A 21607-nucleotide genomic window follows, 5' to 3' on the forward strand; every position below is an offset into this window, starting at 1 on the left:
AACTGGTCTGTCTTCCTTTCATCACTACAGGTCCCTCTTCATCTCTACCAAGGATTCTGAAAGGCTCATGGTCTGACATGAATAATGCGACACTAGCTCTCCCTGGGTTAGTCTCCCATGGTCCCTTCCTCCATCCCTCTGCCTCCGCAACAGACAGGGAGTATCCTCCTCCTTTTGCATTTCTGTGGCCTCTTGACCTATGTGCAAAGTCACCTATACTTTTTAGTTATAAAACACAGGAGGAGGAGGAAAATCAAGACAAAAAGAAAACAAAGCAATATGAATGAATTAAAGCCCTATGCAGAGCCTCCAGGCTGGCTCGCCCTTCCCTCGGGCAGTTGAATTTCCACAGGAAGAACCGTTGCAGCTGCTTTAGAGAAATTAGTACACTTTATCAACATAATGCTCCCTGGTGAGGGTGATGCCTAACAGGGGCCAGATTAGAAAGCTGTTTATTCACAAACAAATACTCCTCGCATAAACACACCAGAGAATACTGTACAAATCAGTCATATCCGCGTGGTACCGCGACCATTTCAAGTCAAACTATTTTATTGTCCAAGAGACTCTCTCAGTGGTCCTGGGAGGCCCATTCTCAATGGCAGGAGCCCCCGGGGGGGTGGCAGAGTCCTCACTCCTCAGCGCTCTGAGTGCTGATGTAGTCCTGCAGGAGTGCCTGTGCCTCTGCCCGCCCGCTCATCTTGGTGGCCTTGCCCTGGAAGCGGCCTTTCTTCCCAGCTCCTTTGCCCTCCAGGACCTCAGCCACCCTGGGGAGCAGAGAGACAGTAAGGGAGGAAGTCTTCAAGGGAAAAGCCATAGAAGAAACAAAGGCAGCCCTGAGTCTTTCCCCTAGGACTGCGGGGAGGGAAAGGAAGAGTAGATGGCTTCTAGAAACCCTTCTTAAAAATACCTGCACATGTGCACAGATACATATGTACCATATTTATTGTAAGAGTGAGTAACTGGGGGAATAAAAAATGAACTAGTATTTGTTGTTCCAGGTATTAAAAAAAAAGAGAGAGAGAGAGAGAGAGAGTGAATAATTGGGACACAATAGAAATGTCTAGAGGGCACCTGGGTGGCTCAGGGGTTGAGCGTCTGCCTTTGACTCAGGGCATGATCCTGGAGTCCTGGGATCAAGTCCTACATCAGGCTCTCTGCATTGAGCCTGCTTCTCCTCCCACTTCCTATGTCTCTGCCTCTCTCTGTATCTCTCATGAATAAATAAAACTTAAAAAAGAAAAAAAAAGAAATGTCTAGAAACAGGGGCCTAGATAAATCATGGTTACCTCCAGGCAACAGGGCAAGTGCCCACTAGAGGTAAGGGGCTACAGACACAAACGCCCATGAGGAGCAGCAGTGAAGCAAGCTGGGGATGAGAAGGGGGTACTGGGGCAGAGGGACAAGCCTATCCTGTCTGAAGAAGGCAGTCACCACCCATTTCCTTGCAGCTACTGCCATGTGGGAATGCAGGCCTAGTCTTGCCAGAGTGTACCTTCTTTTCCTTTCTTGAGAAAAGCTAGAATTCTTTATTACTTTTATGTACAAATCCAATTTTAAAATGTAACATAATTTTGAAGATTTAAATTAGTACACAGGCCAAACCAGTCTACAGGCCACATCTGGTTGCCTGTCAGAGAACTGTGCTTTAAATTCTTATGTTTTCCTGGGGCACCTGGATGGGTTAAGTCAGGTAAGTGTCTGTCTGTCTTCAGCTCAGGTCATGATCCCAGGGTCTTGGGATGGAGCCCTTCATTGAGCTCCCTGCCTGGTGGGGAGTAATCTTCTCCCTCTGTTCCTTCCCCCAACCATGTTCTCCTTCTCTCTCAAATAAGATAAATAAAATCTATATATAAATAAATAAATTAAATTAAATTAAATTAATAACTAAATTTGTTCATTCGTTTGTTCATTCATTCATTCTTATGTTTTCTTTTCAACACATATTCATCAGAGCCAGCTGGGACTCTGAAAACTCTAAACATCAAAAAGAACATAAGGCACTACACCTCCGTATTTAATTTAAAGAAAATATCAACAATAATATGAGGATAAAGAAATGCAACAAAGTTCTAATTTTTCCGTAACAACTACCTCAATGCCTATTTTTACTTAGTCTCAAAATCCTAATTTTCTTCTCTAAAAAAGTTGGTCTGTGTCTCTGCCTTGCTGGTGCCCTAAGCACCTGCTTCATCCTCCTCACGATAATCCAGCACCTGAATTCATGTATCATTTACACACTTCAACTCCTAAAAGAAAAACAGAAAGCACAGGAGATTTGGAGCGAGAAAGACCTGGGTTTGAGTCTCAGTTCTGCCACTGTTCTTGTGAGATCTCGGGCACATGAGGTGCTGTCCCTTATGTGCAAAATCAGAAACGATGGCAGTGATATATCCTGCTCAGCCCACCTCACATGCCTGTGATGTGAATCAGAATGAGAGCGCAGATGTGGTGGCCCTTTTCCTCGGTCAAGGACTATATTCGCAGGTTAGTGCGGGCAGTCCACAGAAGATTACCTGGGGCCCAGGGTCTCCACGGCCTCAGCTGGCCCTGCCAGTAGGAAGAGCCCAGCACCTTTCTCATCGCCCACAGTTAAGAACAGGAGAGTCTCCTAGGAAGTAAGATAAGGAGATAAGCCCTGATACTTAAGAAAGTGGGGTCAAACCCCCTAAACTCCGCCCTCTCCTCAGTCTCAAGTTCAGGTTTTTTGCTACTAAACCATGTGTGATGTTCCTGATAAGTGATAATGCAGCCCCTATACTCTAGCCTACCAGGTCCAAGATACTTTTCAAGAATGACTATGGGAACTTATATTAAACATCAAGAAGCAGGCAGAAGGCTGCTATGGCCAGGTGCTAAAGCCTTTTGTGATCTGACTCCCACCAACTTTGCAACCTAGCCACTGCCTTCCCCCACGCACCCTGCGCCTGCCACTAGCTAAAGCTCCGTTTCCCTCTGCCTGGAGACCTCTGCTGCCTTGTCTGTCTGATGACCACTAAGCAGTCCTCCAGGCCCCCTGTCCTGAGGCCTCCCCACTCTTTCAGGTGACGTTCCTCCACCCGCAGCACTGACCACCCTCTATTAGAAATGTTGACAAACACGTTTGCCTCCAGACTTGAGTGAGCTCCTTGAAAATCAGTATACTCTACCCGGAATTATGAAGAGAGACATACATACTGTTTGGCCTGGATCAGGGACCCTAAAAGGTGTTTTTTGGAGTAAATGCAAAAGAGAGACCTGGAAATCACGAAGTTGCAGACTGTCAGGATAGGCAGAGGCACTTGAAGCCAGAAGCAAAGGAAAATGGAAGCGACAGCCTTCAAATGGCCTACACATCACTTGTAAAACCAGGCTTTCAGCACACATAAATCTGCGTGGCTTGGAGGAGTTCCAGCTCTGATATGAGGAGCTCAGAAGCTAGTAAATGTTCTAGCCAGAAAGGTCAATATCATAGATCTAAGTCAGCACCTAAAACAGTGCTTGGCTCACAGCTACTGCTAAAAAAACAGTACTGAATTTCAATTCCCTGCTCTTCATGTATTCATGTGTATTCAGCTGAGCTAATGTCCCTCACTTAGATTTCTACTCAAGGTGGACGGACAATCTCATGCTCCTCTTACCTCTGACCCGATCTCATTGGCGATGATATTCATGAACTCAGAATCACCCTCCTTCCTACAACAAAGGACACAGACGTGAGATCCAGCTCAAAGTGGGACTGGGAAACCACTCCTCCTCCTAAGGTCAGCCTTGCTGCTGTCTGTGCAAAGTCCCAGACTCCCCAAGCCAAGACAGACAGTGCTGGCCAAGAGCCAGCAACATGTCCTCCTCAGCAGTTTATTATTTTTTTAAAGATTTTTATTTATTTATTCATAGAGACACAGAGAGAGAGAGAGAGAGGCAGAGACACAGGCAGAGGGAGAAGCAGGCTCCACGCAGGGAGCCCGACGTGGGTCTCGATCCCGGGCCTCCAGGATCACACCCCAGGCTGCAGGTGGCGCTAAACCACTGCGCCGCAGGGGCTGCTCTCTCCTCAGCAGTTTAAAGCATGCTTTGCATCTGTGTGTGCCTCTCCTAAACAAGATCAGCCAGGTAAGGAGAGATCTGGTAGATGGTGAAGGAGGTAAGGAAAGGTGGATGATGAAAGTTATAGTTCACAGCATTGCCGTGAAAATGCTCTGATCAAACCCAGGAAATCTGGAATCTGAAGGTAACACATCTCCTGGGGTCTGCTCGGCCTTGGGAAATCAGCGAGCAACCCGTCTCCTACTATGCACCGCACACAGTGGAGAGGCTGAACCCCAAACCCAACACTCCCACACCCTGTCTCTCACCTATGTAACGTGACCACACCTCCCCAGTCCGGGCTGTTCCGAAGGCTGTGGGCAACGTGCACGGCCAGGTCTCTGAGTAGATTCAGGTTGTTCTGAAACGGACGCCATAGCTCAGAAGATCGAAGGACTAACAGGAGAGTTCACCATCTTCCCACCACTTGGCCCTCCCATCACTTCCCGCCCTGATGAACAACACAGCTGGTTGGGCAAAGGGGTTGGGTCTGGGGAGCCTATTCTAGGCAGAGCTCATGCCCTCTCCATTCTCTGTGGAATAAATCACCTTCTGCAAGAGCTTGGTAGAGTTCTGTAGCTTCTTCACTGCTTCTACGTGATCCTCCACTCCACATCTGCAAGAGAAAGGTGTGTGGTCACCTGCCCAGCTTCCCAAACTGCTTTTGGTGTGGGCGTCAATCCATAATGCCTTTCTTGATAGTTTATCTCCCTCCAGATGAGGACCTGGGCACATTCCAAAAGGACTGAGGAAGAGGATACAAAAGAATAAACCACTTTGTGTGGGTCTGACTACCTCTCCAAAGCGCTTTACCATTTATGATTGTATCTTACCCCGCCGGGCTAAGAGATTACTGTCTCTCCTCCAGGTAGGGAAGCTGAGCTTGGGGTGTCCAGGATCTAAGACAAGGGAGAGCAGCAGGGGGCATACTTAAGTAGTGCAGTGAGTGCTTTTTCAGTTCCATGGCTTCTCTCCATCCACTTCAGCACCCGGTTCCCAGCCAGAAATGCCAGGTTGGTTTTGTTCTTTTTCCCCTTTTCAATGCCCAGAATTTTAATAACCTATATGAGACAAGGGGGCATATGCATGAACCTCAGTGAGTGCTAGGCCTGAGGGCAGGCAATCCCTAGACCTGCCCCTCCCCCCAAGCTCGGAAACAATAAAGGAGTGACTTCACCTAGGCTGCCTCCATTGTCCCCATCGATCACTCCCAGGTCTTGGTGATCCCCACTTCCCTAGTACCCTCTCTCCCAAACACTCAGGAGCCCTTCTTAACATACCTGAAGGTCACTGAGATTGCTCACATGGGTCCCACAGCACATGTTGGCATCAACATTCTCAATGGTAACAACTCGAATGGGCCCCGCATGATCATCTGGCAAACCTCGGCCCCTCACCTGGAACACGGTGGAGGGAGAAGGGCTGTCTGTCTGAATTCTGATGAGGGGCTCACAGAGGGCCATTCTATAGAAGCCACCAGACTGTCTCTCCCTCACCTGCGCCACCTCAGGGTCATCCAGGCTCAGCTCCCGCACGTTCACAGGCAGCCGGTCCCTGATTTTTTCATTGACGCTCTGCTCAATGGCGGCCACCTGCTCTATGGTCACAGAGGGGCTGTCCAATTCAATCACACTCCTGAGTCGCCCTAACTCCCTGCCGGAAGAAGTAGAGTAGTCACAAGATGCTGATGATAACAACAACAACATAAGAAGATTTACAGACATTTGTATAAATTAACCTTATTTAATGCTCACAGGAATCCTGTAAGGTAAAGACTGTCATTTTTTTTCATGAGTGAGGGGCAGGAAGGAATGTGAGCAAGATCATGTAGCCAGAATTCACCCCCTGGGTCTCTAGGCTCCCAACTCCATGTTCTTTGCTTCTCCCATTCTCATGTTTCCCCTGAGACACACCCCATCCTAAGGTCACCCACCCCATCCTAAGGGGAACAGAACACAGCAAAGTTTGAACACTACCCTTTCTTTTCTCCTCCTACTCCCTGACCCATTACTGGGAAAGGAGCTGGTAGTTGGGAACCTGTGACCTACGATTAGTCTTAAGCCCCCTGCTCACCATGATGTAGTCTTCAACCCAAACAGATGGTCCGCAACTGCTGTGATGAGATGCTGCCCTGAGCAGAGACAGCAAGAGACAGGGAAGAGTGAGCGGTGCAGCCAGCCTCATATTCCCACAATATCATCATAGACATTCTTCCCATTGAAGACCTGCTGGGGAAATGGCTAGTAACTCTTGACAGATATCTTATTGAAAATCCTCATCTGGGGCACCTGGATGGCTCAGTCAGTTAAGCATCTGACCCTTGATTTCCACTCAGGTCATGATCTTTGGATCATGGGATTGAGCCCCATAGCCAGCTCTGCTGTACATGGAATCTGCTTAAGATTCTCTCTCTGAAAAAAAAAAAAAAAAAAAAAGATTCTCTCTCTGCCCCCTGCCCCTTCCCTTCTCGCACACTCATGCACTTTCTCTTGCCCTCTATATAAATAAATAAATAAATAAATAAATAAATAAATAAATAAATAAAATCCTCATGAGACCTCTACGAAAAGCTTTATGATGCCATTTCACAAATGACCTATCTCAGTGGTCTGGGGTAAAGACAATGAGAGCTGGGGCCAGGATGATCGTACTGACAGTAGAAGGAAGTGGAAGTGGAGAGGTATTTTTAGAAGATAAGTTGACAGGACTTCGTGACTGGCTATCCCGAAAGAGGTGTCTGTCCTGACTTTCAGGATTTGAGTAACCAGGTAGATGCTAATTGAAGATCAGGTCTGGAGGAGCCTTTTTAAGTCCATTTTGGACATACTGAATTTAAGAAGCCCAGGAGATATCCAGATAAAAATAACAAGTGGGGGGCACCTGGGTGGCTCAGTCAGTTGAATGTCTGCCTTTGACTCAGGTCATGATCCTGGAGTCCTGGGATTGAGTCCCACATCAGGCTTCCTGCTCAGCAGAGAGTCTGTTTCTCCCTCTGCCCCTCAACCTGCTGGTGCTATCTCTCTCTTTCTCTCAAATTAAAAAAAAAAAAAAGGGATCCCTGGGTGGCGCAGCGGTTTGGCGCCTGCCTTTGGCCCAGGGCGCGATCCTGGAGACCGGGGATCGAATCCCACGTCGGGCTCCCGGTGCATGGAGCCTGCTTCTCCCTCTGCCTGTGTCTCTGCCTCTCTCTCTCTCTCTCTCTGTGACTATCATAAATAGTAAAAAAAAAAAAAAAAAAAAAAAGAATGTTCATAATTGTTTATTGAAACATTTAAAAAAAAAATTAAAAAAAAAGATAACAAGTGGGAAGTTGGTAATACTCAAATCCAGCAGTTATTCTAATACTCGTGTTCACATTGTTTTTATACCATTTATACCATTTATATACCATTTATCATATTGAATTGAATTGGAGCTGATTCTGAATGTTGGTCCTTTCCAAAAGTTTTAACTCCTAAAGAACCCAAACCACATCTCAATCGCCATGGTACCCACATGTGCAGCAACTGCCTCTCCCTCAGGTCCCCCAGGCCACCTTGCCTACCTGAATGCTGCTGCATATGGTCAAACCGCCGCTCCCAGTCCACCTGGACCTGGACTTCGGTACCAGGGGCCAGGGGTGTCTGTGTGAAATGATCAGCCTGGGCCCCTCGGCGGGTTACTCGCAGCACAGAGATGCCATTGATTGTACCATGGTCATCAGGCTGGGGAAAGAATTAAAGCTAATCAGTGGCGGGAGGCAAAACTCATCTTAACTCCTAGATACAAAGACCCTCTAGGGAAACTGAGAAACACACCAGTAATTTAAGATTCCCTAAGGGAAAAGAGGCAATGGCAAGTGAGGTGGTCTACTCTGTTCTGTGAGAGACTGTTCTCACTCTGAACACCCATATATATAGTTCTTCAGAAAAAATAACAGAATTGAGACAAAGTTGTAACTACAACAACGAAGATTTTAGTAAAACCCAAAAAACCTTGTCATTCTCACTGCCTTAATTTAGATTCTTATCTTTCAATAGTTTTTTGTTTTGAATTTTCCTCTGCTCCATCCTCCGCACTCCTACTAGAATTAGATTAAAAAAGATTCACTCATTTTAGGGATGCCTAGGTGGCTCAGTCGGTGGAGCATATGACTCTTGATCTCAGGGTCTTGAATTCAAGCCCCACATGGGGTGTAGAGATTACTTAAAAAAAAAAAAAAAAAAAAAAACACTCGTTCATTTAAAAAAATACCTAGTGCCAACTGCTTACAAGACACTGCAAACAAGAAAACTAAGCAAACAAGACAAGGTCCCTCAAGGAACTTAAAAGAGTCTGGAAAAGAATACAGACACACACAAGTCATTGCAATAGGATCTGCAACATGCCACAATGTAAAAAAGTATAGTGCTCTAGAGGAGCTCTGAGGAAAGAGACCTAATAGTCTCAGGGAATCAGGGAAGACTTCCTGAAGGCCAGAGGCCTTCAGCAGAAAATGATGATGATGTGGATATGAAATAGAAACTTCCTCACTATCAAGTATACTAAACATGTTCTCTTGTGTCGCTTCTTTGCCTAAGTACACTCCATGGCTCACTATAGCTTTGCCTAAGTACACTCCATGGCTCACTATAGCTTCTTTTTTTTTTTTTTCTTTTTTGAGAGAAAGAGAGCAAGCACAAGCAGAAGGGACAGACGGAAACAGAATCTCAAGCAGAGGGACGCCTGGGTGGTTCCAGTGGTTTAGCGCCTGCCTTCGGCCCAGGGCGTGAACCTGGAGTCCCCGGATCGAGTCCCACATTGGGCTCTCTGCATGGAGCTTGCTTCTCCCTCTGCCTGTGTCTGCCTCTGTGTGTGTGTGTGTGTCTCTCATGAATAAATAAATGAAATCTTTAAAAAAAAAAAAAAAAGAATCTCAAGCAGACTCTGCACTGAGTGTGGAGCCCAACACAGGGCTAATCCCACAACCCCGAGATCATGACCTGAGCCAAAACCAAGAGTCCAACATTTAACTGACTGAGCCACCCAGGCGCCCCTCACCACAACTTCTTGAATGAAGTCCACAAAGCTTAAAACATCCTCCAAGTCTCTGTGAACGGGCTCCAACTTACCTTTCCAAGGTCATCTCCAGCCTGCCATTAACACACACCATAGGCTCCAACTACAGTGGACCATTTTAAGTTAACTAAACTTGTCAGATCCTTCAGGCTTCCCTGCCTTGTGCTATTATCGCTGCTGGAAAAGCCTCTCCAGTAATGCCCACCTTTCTGCTTTTGTTACCCTCCTTTCTCATGTGCACAATGGACTTTGTTCCTATCCAATCCCGGCATAAATAACTCTGTCTTCTGCTGTGCTTCTTCAGGGGAACCTTTTCCAGTCCCTGGCAAATACCCTAAACTAATTTCTAATCCCTTTGCACTTGCTATTCTCAATGTCTAGAATACTTTCCCCTTCCCTACCAGCACCATTAAATAATCGCAATGGCTTACCCTTTAAATTCGCCAGGTCTCTACGGAAATAACCTGCCCCCTACCTAGGAGAACATCCCATCAACTGTCTCTCCCTCAAACTTTAATTTTCTTTACAGCACTCATTGTACCGGGCATTCTATTTTATCTATTCACCATTTTGTCTGTCTTCCCCGATAAGTATTCTACGTAGGGACAGAGGCTGCCTTGTTCACTCCTTATCCTTAGCCCCTAGAATAAGTACCCAACGTATGTTATGGCACGATAAACATCTCTTGGGTGAACAAATGACCTGGCTTGAACTAACTTCCACCTGCATTCATCACGGCTGGGGCGGAGGAGCAGGAGGGCATTTCCCACCTGAGCAGAAAGGAATAAGGGGCCTCCTGGGAGAGGATCGGGTGAGGCGAGGGCCTGGTACCTGTCCCCCGCCCTCGGGGAAAAGCAGCGTGTCTTCCAGCACCACTTGGAAGCCACTCAGCACTTCCTTCTTGCCGTTGCTTCCTTCGGTCTGCAACTCCGCGGGACGGCAGGAGACCACTGTGGTGGTGAACTGCAGGGAGGAACGAAGATTAAGTCCGACCCCAAACCTAAGGCCACCGGGACTGACTCTCTCTCGGCACCTCCTCCCCGCGGCGCCCTCCGCCCGCCAGCCGCAGGTCCCCTCGCCCAGCCCGCCGCACCTCGCGGGCGTAGCTGTCTCGCTGACACCGGAACGCCATCGCCGCTGTTGCCCGGGACGCCGGGACCCGCGCACGCCGGAACGCCCGCGGGCCGACGGAGAGCCGCAGGGGACAATCTTCACTGCGCGCGGGTCTCCGCGCAGAAGCACGAGGGCAAAGGATGGGGTGTGGCTTGGACAAACTTACTGCAAACGCGATTTGAGATTTGCGATCCTACGGACGTTCCCGGGTGCCTAGCAACCGAAGAGTTTGGAAAGGACCGGAAAACAAAAAATAAAACTGCTTAGCGGCCTGAACTTGTCAAGGCAGTCAATTTAGCCCCGCACAATCTCAGCTGGGGAGAGGGGAGGACGGTACTGATTTGGATACAAGGCAGCGCTGGCCAGTGGAAATTAGTGCAAACCCCGTATGCTAGTACTGTGTTGAAATCAACAGATCCAGAATATTATGTCATTGTGGGATAACAAGTGTAAAAATAAGTGAGATTTTTTTCGGCACAAAATTTTCGAAAGCTGATGTGTATTTTGCACTTATAGCACATCTCAGCTTGCACTAGCCACATCTCAGTACTCAATCACATGCACTCAATAATCATAGGTGATTAGTGCTACTTAAATGGACAGTATAGATAAGAAACGCTAACAAAGTTACAAACTGCAATCAGTACCTTAAAACGTTAAACGGATTAGATGTTAAAATTAACTTTCTGCTCTCTTAAATCAGCTAATAATAAAGCTTGAAGACTCCGGGTGCTTCAAAATTCAGGATTTTTCAGATTTTAGGCAGTAATGCAGAGCATACCCCGTGTGTTATATAACACAATCCATTTGGAACTCTGGAGCAACATCATGTCATCAAACACATCATTTATGCTGAGAAATAAATGCACTACATGGAATAAACATACTATAAGTAGCTCCACATCATTTTAAGTAAGGTTTTGCTGCCAAATGAGTTTTGCTGTCAGTTTTTTAAAGTGGGTTTTCAGGACTTTTTGGTTTTCAGAACTGTGGGTAAGAGGGACATATGCTATAAAAGTTCAAGTCCCAACTCTGCCACTTATTGTGACCTGTTCAATCACCTATGAAGAAAATACCTGATTATAAGATTAATATGAGGTTCAATTTTTTTCCTTAATTTTATTTATTTATTCATGAAAGACACAAAGAAAGAGACACAGGCAGAGGGAGAAGCAGACTCCCTGCAGGGAGCCTGAGGTGGGACTCAATCCCAAGACCCCTGGATCACGCTCTGAGCCAAGGCCAATGCTCAACCACTGAGCCACCCAGGCATCCCAAAATTCAAAAAATTTTAATGAGATAACTAGAAAGATTTCATAAATTGTCAAGCACAATACGAATACAGCTTTGTATTCTCCAATTTTGTTTAAAGTTTAAGAACTAATGTTAACAGCAAAATGGGCAAAAGATATGGACAGAGCACCTTAAAAGAAATATCAGTCACTGATAAAAAATAAACAATGAACAATCATAGTTAAAAGTAAATTAGGGGATCCCTGGGTGGCGCAGCGGTTTGGCGCCTGCCTTTGGCCCAGGGCGCGATCCTGGAGACCCGGGATCGAGTCCCACGTCGGGCTCCCGGTGCATGGAGCCTGCTTCTCCCTCTGCCTGTGTCTCTGCCTTTCTCTCTGTGTGTGTGTGTGACTATCATAGATAAATAAAAATTTAAAAATAAATAAAAAAATAAAACACAAAAAAAATCATACACCCGCTTCAAGGCAACTCCCTCCTACTTCTCTTTCTCTAAAATGTAGGCTTGGGGAGCCTGCATGGCTCAGTCAATGAAGCTTCCAACTCTTGGTTTAAAATAAATAAATAAATAAATAAATAAATAAATAAATAAATAAATAAATAAATAAAAGTAAATTAAATCAGGTGCAATTTGTTATCCTCACAAATGTCTACTAAGTTTTGGAGAATGGAGCACTCTGTTGGTGGCCGCAGGAAGCTGTCCAATTTCATCTAAGAGCAACTTGGCAACAGCTATCAAAATGTTTAAATGTATCTACTCTTTGACTTGGCAATTCCACTTCTAGAAACCTACCCTACAGGTATTTTTGCCAAATATGTAACCATATTTAAATGTTCATTGCAGCACTGTTTGAAAATAGAAAAAAAAAAAAAAGGAAAAATCACCACCAACGATCTAAATGTCCCTCAATAAGGAATCAGTTAAATTATGGAAAATAGGGACGCCTGGGTGGCTCAGCAGTTGAGCACCTGCCTTTGGCTCAGGGTGTGATCCTGGAGTCCGGGATTGAGTCCCGCATCAGGCTCCCTGCGTGGAGCCTGCTTCTCCCTCTGCCTGTGTCTCTGCCTCTCTCTCTCTCTCTGTGCATCTTTCATGAATAAATAAATAAAACCTTTAAAAAAAAACCCAAAATATATTAAGTAAAAAAAAGCAGGGCTCAAAATGTACATAGTATGATTCCAATTGTGTATGCACACTGCATTTGCTTATGTTTATTAAATTTTAATATATACTATATATAAGTAATATACAAAACTATATGTTTGTATATGTATTGTATATTGCTTTACTTTTTTTACAAAAAAAATCTTTTAATTGCTTTGTAATTGGCATAATTGGCACAGATGGTACAACTCATTTTTTTAAAGATTTTATTTATTTATTCATGACAGACAGAGAGAGAGGCAGAGACACAGCAGAGGGGAGAAGCAGACTCCTTGCAGGGAAACTGATGCGGGACTTGATCCCCGGACCCAGGATCACACCCTGAGCTCAAGACAGATGCTCAACCGCTGAGCCACCCAGTTGTCCCTAGATGGTACAATTCAAAGGCACATTTTTATTTAATACACTTTGAAACATCATGTTATAATTCTGATTGAAACAGTAATCATAATGGTTTTAAGTTTTACAAAATTACATTCAGCAGCACCTGGTTCTGAAAGTTGTTTCATGAAATTAAAGACTGGGGCTTGAATAAAGAAAAACATCTAGAACATAAGGCAGAGTAAAGTCATTTACTATGAATATCTGAGGATTGTGCTTTCTGGTTTTTGAAGATCTTGCTACTTTATTAACAATCAAGAAGTTACAAAATTCTGGCTTATCAATGTAGCAGGGGAAGGGAGGCTATATAGATGTGCCTGGAAAATGTTTGGTGGGGATGGGAACCTCAAAGCCAGACCTCATTGAAACTGTGAAACTGAACTGGCCTTGAAGGAATTTCTGGGGAGCTATGAGATTCATTGGTCTTTGGTAAGAAATCACCATTAAAAGGATTATGGTAGAGAAGAAATCATAGCATTGAATTCTCATCACAGGAGAGCTCAAGGGAGAAAAGCTCAGAGCTTTCACTTTGGTGATTATAGGCATCAGTGGCCACATTTTAACCTGGGGAAGGCATTCATGGGGTGGTTGGTGTTCCTGGGCATGATTCAAAACTAAATTCAGGAACACCTGGGTGGCTCAGTGGTTAAGCGTCTGCCTTTGGCTCAGGTCATGATCCTGGAGTCCCGGGATCAAGTCCCACATCGGACTCCCTGCATAGAGCCTGCTTCTCCCTCTGCCTATGTCTCTGGCCTCTCTCTCTCTCATGTCTCTCATGAATAAATAAACAAAATCTTAAAAAAAAAAAACACTAAACTTAATTCCTGGCTACTGATTTGATATCTGTTCTGTGGGAATGTCTGGATTTCTGAAATCCAATCCAAAGCCACTACCTGAAGTGAGCTTCTTACGTCAGATCCTAAGTACGGATGGTTTCTATCAACACAGAGGCATTGGCGTACTCTCTCCAGGTCACAAGAAGCATGGTTGTGCTGTAACACAAGGGATATCAAAATGGAGTGTGTGATTAGTCTTCCTGGACAGGCCCACCGGCCGTGAGCCACTGCTGGTTCCCTACTGAGCAGATGAAGTAGATCCTGCTTCAACTGCATGTTGGAAGTCCATGGACATGCCCATACTTAGCTCTACCTGCTTAATAGGGTTCAGCTTTTTACACAGCTCCTCTTGGAGAGATAGTAACACCTGGAAGTCTGCATTTGGTCCTTGACTGAGATCATATCCAAAGCTTCGTATGGTCATCAGATCCACGAATTCTAAGCTGGGACACTTGGCATTCATGTGTTCCACTATAGCTACTGTCTCTGAAGGTAGAAGGCCACATTTACTCTGCTCTCCACTGGTGTTAACCTGGACCATAACCGTTAACTTTTCAGGAGAACCTTTTTTCTACCACTAGCTTTTCACATTGTCTGCCAACTTCACAGAATCCAGTGTTTTCAGCATGAAGAGATTGGGAACAGCCATCAATTTGTTGACATTTTGTTTCTGTAGGTGACCAATGAATGAAGTGTGATTTGATCTCAGGACACAACAGAATTTAAGGATTTGATTTTTTTTTGTTTTTTTGTTTTGTTTTGTTTTTTTAGCAGTTCTTGAATATAGTTCTCCCCTGGCCATGACTGGAGGCCTCAATCACCATGCCTGCAGATTTAGTTTTGCTGACTGCTACTGGCCAGGGTTGGATGGCTGAGAGATCCCATAGCAGCTGTACCACCACCTACTGCACCTGCTCTTTCACTGCACCCAGTGCGAACCCAACTCCCAGCTCTGCTGACATGCTGCCAGCTCTCCATATCCCCTGGGACCAACCCTGAGCCATTTTTTTTCAATATTTTATTTATTTATTTAAGAGAGAGAAAGAGAGGGATCCCTGGGTGGCGCAGCGGTTTAGCGTCTGCCTTTGGCCCGGAGCGCGATCCTGGAGACCCAGGATCGAATCCCACATCGGGTTCCCGGTGCATGGAGCCTGCTTCTCCCTCTGCCTATGTCTCTGCCTCTCTCTCTCTCTCTCTCTCTCTGACTATCATAAATAAATAAAAATTAAAAAAAGAGAGAGAGAGAGAGAGAGAAAGAGAGAGCATGAGCGGGAAGGAGGGAGGGGCAGAGGGAAAGGAAAAGCAGACTCCCTGTTGAGCAGGGAGCCTGTTGTGGGACTCAGTCTCAGGACCCTGGGATCATGACCTGAGCCGAAGGCAGACACCTAATGGACTGAGCCACCCAGGCACCCCTGCTTTACATATTAGATAACTAAATAATACAATATAATTATATAAGGTATAGGTATTAATGGAATTTATGTGTAGAGTGTATATACATAGAAATTTATCAGAGAAACTGTTAACAGTGGTTACCTCTATTGAGGGAATATACATTCTACTTTAAATTTTATACCCTTCGGAGCACCTGGGTGTCTCAATCAGTTGGCCTTCCACCTGGGTCATTATCTTGCAGTCCTGGGACCCAGCCCCACATTGGGCTCCCTGCTCAGCAGGAAGTCTGCTTCTCCCTCTCCCTCTGCCCCTCCACCCCCAATTCATATGCACATGCTCTCGCTCTCTCTCTCTCTCAAATAAATAAAATCTTCCCAAAAAACTTTAATAAATTCTATACTCTTCTATACTATTTTGTTAAACTATGTCTCTATATTACCATTATAACCTTTAAAGTTCAATTATTTAAACAAACCTCAGTATTTTACCATGAATTCAAGGGCAAAGTCTGGGTATGGCATTTTGTTTAAGGCACTCAAAAAATGTTTATGGATGAATGGGGTAGCTAACAAATAGAAGAGTAAACAGACGAAGGCATTATTAACTAATATAACAATTAGCTTTGAACATATAAAGAAATTTCTGAAGAATGTAGAAAACTGAGGTGCGTTTCTGGCTAGTTCTAGGGATGGCAGTACATACACAGTTCTAGGGGTGGCAATATAGCAAAAGGCTGATTATGGTCTGAGAAACAGGAGTACTGATATGAATATGGGGAAATCCCCCAGCTTGTTACAAGCCTGCTTCCAAAATCTTTCTGCTTCCAATCTCAACAATGAGGACAGGACCTGTGACACCCACCCCTCCCTTGAGAGGAACAATAGAGGTAGAAAAGGTTTGCCTTCAAGTAGAAGAAGTGCAAGAAGGAAATAAGACAGAAAACAGTTCTTACAGATTTATTATAATCTACCTGCTGCTTCTTTGGCTTTTGCTCTACCACGTACACACTCATGCTCAAATACTCAAGAGAGCCCTGATGAGTGGCCTAAACACAAGGATTACAGCCCACTGGGAGAAAGGAAGGAGCCCCAACAGTCTATTCCTCTCCTATCCTGCCATCTGATGCATCTCGGCACCTTCTTCTTCAGGTGCCTAGGAAGAAGAAATAAAATATGAAGAGGATCCTTAAAAAGAGCTTCAGAAAAGGGACACCTGGTTGGCTTAGTGGGTTAAGCAATTGACTCTTGATCATGATCTCAGCAGGGTCCTGAGACCGAGCCCATGTCAGACTTCACGCTCAGCAGGGAGCCTGCTTTAGGATTCTCTTTTCCTCTTCCTCTGCTCCTCCCCCTGCTCACATGTATGTGTACACACACTCTCTCTCTCTCAAATAAACTTTTTAAAAAAGAAAGAGCTTCTAGGAAAGTTCAGAGATCCCAGATCCCCACAGCTGAAGAGCTGGCAAAGACCCTGGCCCTAGCTTTTTGGAGCTACTGGATGATGCCCCAGCTTCTTCCCCAGCTCTGCTGTCACAGAAGTTAATTACTTGTTGCGTCAGCGCTGTCAGAATCATCCTAGGGAAAAGAAAAAAATGACAATAGCACCTGTAGAATCTACAAACAGTAAACATTTGTGTTCACAAACTCTTCTCACTCCTTCCTGCTCTTCAAGTTTTCTTGTGATTTTCCAAATCACACAACTTCCTGGTAGGCTAATACGGAAGGATTTATACTTTGGAAAATAAAATCAACTCCTGGTGCTCAATAAACAATCCTGTGTTGAGCATCATTTGGTTTCAGAATTTCAGTTCATGCTGCTGTTCATTACAGCTGTAAAGACAGTCAACAGGGCCAGGTCAGCTCCAAGATAGAAAAGGAGAGGGGAAATGGAGGTAGGAGGGTCTTGCTGGGGTTTTCTACAGCCTGCAGAAGAACATTTGGCTTCCTATGTCAAATTCAAATTTGACATGCACTGAGAAGTACTACTGTGTGCTAGGGACCACAGTAAGAGCTTTCTAGTCTCTTATTTTTTTAGGGCTTAAAGGAAACTGAAGGGCTGAAGGGCAGACTTTTTTTTTTTTTTTTTTGAAGGGCAGACTTTACTTACATCCAGGTCATCCATGCCAGGGGGAGGTCTCTTGGTGCTAACCTTCTTCAAAAGCTAGTGGAAAGAGAAAGGTAATTACAAGAGAGAAGAGCCAGGGGAGAGCAACCTTTATATTGATGGACCACAGGAGAATGGTCCCAGCCCAATAATTGCCCTATCTTTACAGCCCCTCACACATTACTGGAACGAATTGGAGAAAATAAATTGATCCCCTTTTCATTTATTTTTACTTTTTTTTTTTTTTTTAATTTTTATTTATTTATGATAGTCACAGAGAGAGAGAGAGAGGCAGAGACACAGGCAGAGGGAGAAGCAGGCTCCATGCACCGGGAGCCTGACGTGGGATTCGATCCCGGGTCTCCAGGATCGCGCCCTGGGCCAAAGGCAGGCGCCAAACCGCTGCGCCACCCAGGGATCCCTATTTTTACTTTTATTTTTATTTCTTTTAAGATTTTATTAAGTAACACCTGACATGGGGCTCGAACTAAGTCTTTTTTTTTATAAGTTTGTTTTTTTTTTAATTTATTTATTCAGAGAGAGAGAGAGACTGAGAAGCAGAGACACAGGCAGAGAGAGAAACGGGCTCCATGCAGGGAGCCCAACACGGGACTCGATCCTGGGTCTCCAGGATCAGACCCCAGGCTGCCTGCGGTGCTAAACCGCTGCACCACCAGGGGTGCCCTCGAACTAACAGTCTTGAGATCAAGAGTCCCATGCTCTACCAACAGAACCAGACAGGTGCCCCAATCGCCTTTTTAAAAGGAAATTGACACACAACGGAGCATCCTTCCTTACTAATCCAGGTTAGGGTCTGTTGGTGTTTTTGCAACTTGAATAATTAGTAGCTAAAATTCTAAAACCAAATAATGTATTGTAGGGTGCAACTTAACGGGATCTAGTAATTTGTTTTATGATGTGAATTTTTATAATGCTTCATTTGAGCTTCGGTGAACCTGTGTGGCTCAGGAAAAACATACACACACATAGAAAACAGAAGAAAGAACAAGAATTACAGAAGAGTTGGGAAAGGTTTTGCCAAACTTTCTCAGAATTCTGTTAACTTAGTGAGTAAAGGCATGTATATGGTTTCACTAGTGTTCATTTCTCTTGTCCCACTAAATAAACATTGCACAAAACATGTAAAGAATATGAGCACCAATGAGGGGTGCTCATATATGTCTGTCTAGCCCTGATGACAGTCCTCCAGAGAAATGTGTGGAGGGAGACACAACAATGGGCAGGAGGGCAGAAAATGGTGTTACCTCTGCGTAATGTTCCACCTGAGCCAGCTCCACTTCTTCATCCCCTTCCCAGTCCCTCCAGTTATCAAAGTCCACAGATAACCACACCGGCTGCAAGAGGAAATCGCAGAGCATTACAGGGCAGGAAGCACAGAAGTGCCCAGAAGAGCATGGCCATGTGCACAGAGGCATGCTTGGGGGAAAAGGTCAGTGAGAGCACGTCTTTCCAACAGCACCTCTTTGACTAATTCCTCTCCAGGCTGTTATTATCACCCTCCACAAAGATTTGCCAGGAACCTACTAAGTGCCAAGCACAATGCCAGGCATCATAGGGTCTAGAAAAGCATAGAAATTTGGCCCTCCAGAAGCCAACCAACTAGAAATAATACACTTAGAAAGACGTCATAAAGCATCATGGGAGTCAACCAAGCAAGATAGACAAGCTGCATTCCCTGGAGTCGAGAGAAAACCCTTGGAGGCCCATGTACCAAGTTCCCACACTTAAGGAAAGAAGTCAGTCACTCATTTATTTAACAGCCATTTATGGAACATATCCTATGGGCCAGACTCTGAGCTTGGCATTGGAATTACTAAAATGTTTGATATATAGTCCCAGCCATCATGAAGCAAGTAGGGAAGGGAAAACTAAATAAATCATTATAATACAATGTGGAAAGTGTGGTAATGGCTTACACAGGGGATACTATGGAAATCCAGAAGGGAGCTATAGGAACCTATGCTTCTTAGAGTAGCAGAGACTTCACGGATGAGCAAGGGTTAGGTGGGCACTGGTAGTGATGATGGAGGCTTTCCAGGAAGAAGGCCCAGCTTGAGCAAAGGTAAATTAGTGAGAAATAGACTGGTGTGTGCCAAAGAGCTGCAGGCCATTTGCTGTGGCTGGAATGTGAAGTTTAAGGTAGAGAGACTAATGGGATATAATGTTACAGAAGGAACGAATAGCCAGGTCATGAGCTTTTATGTCATGCTATGGTGCTTGGATTCACTTCCAAAGGGCAGGAAGTGACAAACTCAAATGCCTGAAAGAGTTAGGGAACTAATGAAAGGGATTAAAGTGTGGTGTGCACACAGCTCTATCTAAAGCTCCAGCTCTAGGCATTTGGGAATTTATTTTCTTAATAAATAATTGAAACTATTTATCGAGTCCTACATCAGGCTCCCCACAGGAAGCCTGCTTCTCCCTCTGCCTATGTCTCTGCCTCTCTCTGTGTGTCTCTCATGAATAAACAAATAAAATCTTTAAGAATATATTTTAATTATCAATTTGAGAGACAGAGAGAGATATCAAGAGAGAATACAAGAGGGGGAGGAGAGGGAGAAGCAGGCTCCCTGCACAGGGTTCCATCCAAGGACCCTGGGATCATGACTTGAGCCAAAGGAAGATGCTTAACCAACTGAGCTACCCAGGCACCCCCCAATTTTCAACTTTTAGCCAGGAAGAAGCCACTGGAGGGTCTTAGATGGAAGAGTAACAGGATCAGATGTGTGTTTTAGATAGACCATGCTGGGAGCATTGCAAAGGATGCACTGAGGGTAGGGCTACAAATATGCAATAAACCTCATCCAGTGATGGATAAGGCCTGAAGTAGGAAAAGATGAAATAATAGATTCAAGAATATTTAGTAAGTCAAATAGGACTTTGTGAATGATTGAACGTTGGTGGGAAAGGAGCCAAGGGTGATTCCCAGACCTATGTCTCCAGGTGTATAGGTAACACAGGAGAAAGAGTAGGTCATTCCCCAAACACCTACCTTGATATCTTCTTTGGTGAGTCGGGGCCAGGCCACCTTCTCCTTCCATTTCCTCACAAAGCAAGTAATGGAGCGACCAGAGCGCTTATCCTGGGAGTCCTGTCAGAGAGAGAGCCTCATTCTTAGGATGTGAGGTTTAGAATGAATCTCCAATTTTCCAGGCAGCCTTTTATTCAGACCTTGATGTCACACCCCACAGTTACCTTGGAGTTCACCTTGGCATAGAATTCAATCTCGTTGTACAACTCCACTCCATCGGCATTCTTGCAGCTGAGGAGACAATGGAGCTGAGGCGATCAATGCAGGAGGCTGAGCGTAGGGGAATCAGAAGGAAAAGGCTCCTGGAAACCAGGAGCTCCAGAGAGGTGGGCCATTACCTGAACACAATACGGTGGTCTTCAATGAGCACATGGACGTCGGTGCTGTCCTCAACACAAAACTCCATGAACACATACTTGGGCCGGTCGTACCACAGCGTCCGAGCATGCTGCCTGCAGAGGAGTTGCGGTGGGGCTTCATAGGGGTGGGAGAGGGGAGACTGAGGGCATTTGGGAAAGGTGGAAGGAGGGGAAAATTTAGGGACGTTTTATGGTAACGGGCCCTGTCAAAGTGGAGCTAAATAAGACAGAAGGGGGTGAAAGGTGAGTGATGGGAGTGGGGGTGAGGTGGGGGTGTGAGGCTGGAAAGAATAGAGTGTCAGAGTTGAGAGGCGGGGAGTTATGGAGAACATACAGGTCACACTTTCCTCTCCACCCCAAAGTTAGAGAGACCTGGAATCTGGAGTTTCCATGGGACCTCACAGGACCCAAAGCGCCCAGAAAATGTGGGACAAGCAATATCCAAGGAACAGGGCAACCGGAAACACTCACCTTGCCATGGCGGCTCCCGCTACCCGGTGGCATTTGGAGTCCTGAGGCAGGGACTGCTATCTTTAGATCCTGGGGACGCCCCCAGCAGCTGCCTCTCCTTATATGGTGGGGAAGGCTTTAGAAGAAGGGGGAACGTGGCCCTTCAGCCAAGGGATCTGCACTCCGGAGAAACAGAGGAAGAGCATAATCCCGGCAGCCCTTCATATCTCAGGGTGTCCAGAAACGTACAGATTAGGAACAGACGCCCCACCCGCGGGGAGCCAGGACAAGGGCCACACTAGATGCACACTGAAGGTCTTGTCCCGGCTTCATTCATCCGTTTCTCCAACGCTTAGTGCATCCAGTGTCTGATTCACAATAGGCGCTCAATAAAAAATTA

The 21607-nt window shown here is 45.4% G+C and overlaps 2 protein-coding genes and 1 pseudogene across 3 annotated transcripts; all 3 read right to left on the reverse strand.

Moving 5' to 3' along the window:
• Positions 1–534: 534 nt before the first annotated feature.
• Positions 535–10327, reverse strand: AARSD1 (alanyl-tRNA synthetase domain containing 1). The gene is made up of 12 exons (XM_041725460.1): positions 10196–10327; positions 9934–10065; positions 7610–7769; positions 6139–6196; positions 5562–5718; positions 5346–5462; positions 4996–5126; positions 4615–4681; positions 4335–4426; positions 3621–3675; positions 2517–2611; positions 535–767 (listed from the first exon to the last, which is right to left on the reverse strand). Exons 1-12 carry the CDS (start codon positions 10232–10234, stop codon positions 632–634), a joined length of 1239 nt encoding a protein of 412 aa, XP_041581394.1. The 5' UTR covers positions 10235–10327; the 3' UTR covers positions 535–631.
• A 3559-nt stretch (positions 10328–13886) lies between these two features.
• LOC121473293 lies at positions 13887–14895 on the reverse strand (annotated as a pseudogene).
• Positions 14896–16183: 1288 nt separating this feature from the next.
• On the reverse strand, positions 16184–21582 carry PTGES3L (prostaglandin E synthase 3 like). 2 transcript variants are annotated; one of them, XM_041725462.1, is made up of 7 exons: positions 21229–21582; positions 20737–20850; positions 20563–20629; positions 20360–20458; positions 18612–18701; positions 17350–17403; positions 16184–16817 (listed from the first exon to the last, which is right to left on the reverse strand). In XM_041725462.1, the coding sequence occupies exons 1-7, from the start codon at positions 21234–21236 to the stop codon at positions 16782–16784; spliced, it is 468 nt and encodes a 155-aa protein (XP_041581396.1). In that variant the 5' UTR covers positions 21237–21582; the 3' UTR covers positions 16184–16781. The 2 variants fall into 2 exon arrangements, with proteins under 2 accessions (XP_041581396.1, XP_041581395.1); XM_041725461.1 differs by having other exon boundaries at positions 20737–20897.
• Positions 21583–21607: the final 25 nt, after the last annotated feature.

The sequence above is a fragment of the Vulpes lagopus genome, chromosome 12 (genome assembly GCF_018345385.1).
Source record: "Vulpes lagopus strain Blue_001 chromosome 12, ASM1834538v1, whole genome shotgun sequence".
NCBI classification, from domain to species: Eukaryota; Metazoa; Chordata; class Mammalia; order Carnivora; family Canidae; genus Vulpes; species Vulpes lagopus.

Excerpts from the sequence above, each read along its gene's own strand:
- AARSD1 (XM_041725460.1), bottom strand. The coding sequence starts at position 10,234 with ATGGCGTTCCGGTGTCAGCGAGACAGCTACGCCCGCGAG. Across the intron at positions 7,770-9,933 it reads TCCCCGAGGGCGGGGGACAG|CCTGATGACCATGGTACAAT; the intron begins GTACCAGGCCCT and ends TTCTTTCCCCAG. Across the intron at positions 5,719-6,138 it reads GGGTTGAAGACTACATCATG|GGAGTTAGGGCGACTCAGGA; the intron begins GTGAGCAGGGGG and ends TTCTTCCGGCAG.
- PTGES3L (XM_041725461.1), bottom strand. The coding sequence starts at position 21,261 with ATGCCACCGGGTAGCGGGAGCCGCCATGGCAAG. Across the intron at positions 20,630-20,736 it reads GACCACCGTATTGTGTTCAG|CTGCAAGAATGCCGATGGAG; the intron begins GTAATGGCCCAC and ends TTGTCTCCTCAG. Across the intron at positions 16,818-17,349 it reads CTGGCATGGATGACCTGGAT|GATGATTCTGACAGCGCTGA; the intron begins GTAAGTAAAGTC and ends TCTTTTCCCTAG.